General features: G+C 44.8%; 1 protein-coding gene across 1 annotated transcript; it reads right to left on the reverse strand.

The window, feature by feature from the left end:
- Positions 1 to 269: 269 nt before the first annotated feature.
- On the reverse strand, positions 270 to 1,242 carry LOC102214414 (zinc finger BED domain-containing protein 5; the record flags this gene model as incomplete). Its single annotated transcript, XM_074312077.1, is given in 1 exon segment — positions 270 to 1,242. A coding segment is annotated over 1 exon segment (973 nt), but the record flags the coding sequence as incomplete, so codon positions are not given.
- Between the last annotated feature and the right edge of the window lie 1,002 nt (positions 1,243 to 2,244).

The following is a 2,244-nucleotide window of genomic DNA, read 5'->3' on the forward strand; positions in this document are numbered from 1 at the left end:
CCCTGAGAGGAAAAATTTAAAAAAATTAAAGGTTTGTTGCAAAAAAACCCCACATTTAATCCTCACATATTTCCAGTGACTGGTGTGAGCCTGCCTGTTGCTGCAGATCTTCTCAAACCTGGGTTGCAGTTTTGAGACAGCCACTCTGAGTTCATTTTCAATGTCCAGCTTTGATCTGTACTTTGTCTTGATTGAAGCCACAGCAGAAAAGCCTACCTCACATAAGTAGGATGTGGCAAAAGGAAGAAGTATTGCCAGGGCTCTCTTACCCAGCAGTGGGTAAACTTTGTCCACTCCAATCCAAAATGCAGCCAGGGTCTTTGAATTAAACTGCAGCCTCTTAGTTGAATCAGAGGTAAGATCAATGAACTGTTCCTCCTCGGATGTGCTGAAGTCAGCAGGGGGTGTTGCACTGAAGGGGTCACGGATCCAGTCATATTCTTTGGAATCTTGCACCAGGAAATATCTCTGGAAATGTTTCTGAAGAACAGACATGTGTTCTTTCATGCATGGGATCACTGCATTCTGCAGCTTGTTGTCTTCAATGAATGATTTCAAATTCTCAAATGAGTCCACGTTTCCAACTTTCGCTCGCTGCTTCCACATTTCAAGTTTTCTGACAAATGATGTGACTTTATCTGTCAGATGTGGGAGGTGAGTGTTTGTGCCCTGCATCTGCAAATTTAGTTCATTGAGTTTCAGGAACATGTCACTGAGGTATGCCAGTTTCATGAGAAAGTTGTTACAGTTAAATTTGCTAAGATCACTGCCCTCTTCCTTCAAAAAGATGCAGATCTCATCTCGCAGTTCAGAGACCCTGGATAGCACCTTCCCACGTGACAGCTATCGGGACTCGCTGTGATACAAAACGGCTGTGTAGTCGGAGCCCATTTCTTCACACAGTGCCGAAAAAATACAGGCTTTCACAGGTCGCATTTTGATGTAGTTGACTGTGGTGATGACATCAGTCATTACGTTACTCAGCTCAGGACTCAGCTGTTTAGACGCCAGTGATTTGCGGTGTATCATACAGTGCGTCCACTGCACATTGGGGGAGACGCGCTTGATGAGCGCTTGCAGCCCTCCTGGTTTCCCAGCCATAGCCTGCGCCCTGTCTGTGCAAATCCCCACACAGTCCTCCCATTTCAGCTCGACCTTTTTTAAGTAAGAGTCTATGATTTTAAACAGTTCTTCTGCAGTGGCTCTGGTAGGAAATTGTTTGCAAAAAAAGTCCTCCCTCATCTCATCTACATCAATGAATCTGACATACGTTATCAGTAAGCAGTCTTTGTTACTATCAGTGGCTTCATCCATCTGCAGAGAAAAAATGGCTGTCACGCACCTTATCATTAAGTTGCTCCTCTATGTCCTTTGACATATCATAAATGCGCCTGCCGATGGTATTATTGGACAGAGGAATATCCCGTAGTTTGCTGAGTGCTGCGTCGCCAATCATAGTTGAAACCATATCCATAGCACAGGGAAGTATTAATTCCTCTGCAATCGTGTGCGGCTTTTTACACTGAGCCACTCGGTAGGCAACTTTATAGGAGCTGAGGAGAGCATTTGCCGAAACAGATGCAGCTTTAGTAAAGTGACACTGTTGACCACGACAACTTCGAAGTTTTTGTCTGAAAAAGTCTACTGATTTGTCTTTGTGCTCTGGATGTTTTGTCTCCAAGTGGCGTCTTAGATTGTTAGGCTTTAAACTGTCACTAGCTAGCACTTTAAGACAGACAACACACTGCGGCCTCTCCTCATTACCCACCGTTGTGCAAGTGAAGCCAAGCCAAGATATGCTTCGTCATATTTTCTGCTTTTTGGTTTGGAAGGAAGTGAGTCTGTATGCATATTTAGTGATGCTTCATCTTCTGCTTTTCGTTTGTGTGCGAGCCCCGTCAAAACCTGTCCATTATGCTAGCAAGCAGAGTTCTTTTTTTTGTTTGTGGTAATTCATACCACGCCCCCCCTGCAATTGCTCTGCGCCCCCCCCCCCCTTAGGGGGCGGGCCCCACACTTTGGGAAGGTCTGCCCTAATTAAAGATTGTGATAATGAATCGAACGGTTCAATATCGATACGAGTATCGTTGCACCCCTACTGTCTATGTCCAGCAGCAGCCTGTATTCACTTTGAATATTGTTATAACCTGACATGGATCAGTTTGTCTTTGATTGGTCTGTAAAGGTCACTGTTTCCATTGGACCTGAGTGACGTACAAAGACAGAGAGGGAGAGAAAGGAGAG

The sequence above is a fragment of the Pundamilia nyererei genome, unplaced genomic scaffold (assembly GCF_000239375.1).
Source record: "Pundamilia nyererei isolate P.nyererei 1_Seehausen unplaced genomic scaffold, PunNye1.0 scaffold03668, whole genome shotgun sequence".
Lineage (NCBI taxonomy): Eukaryota > Metazoa > Chordata > Actinopteri > Cichliformes > Cichlidae > Pundamilia > Pundamilia nyererei.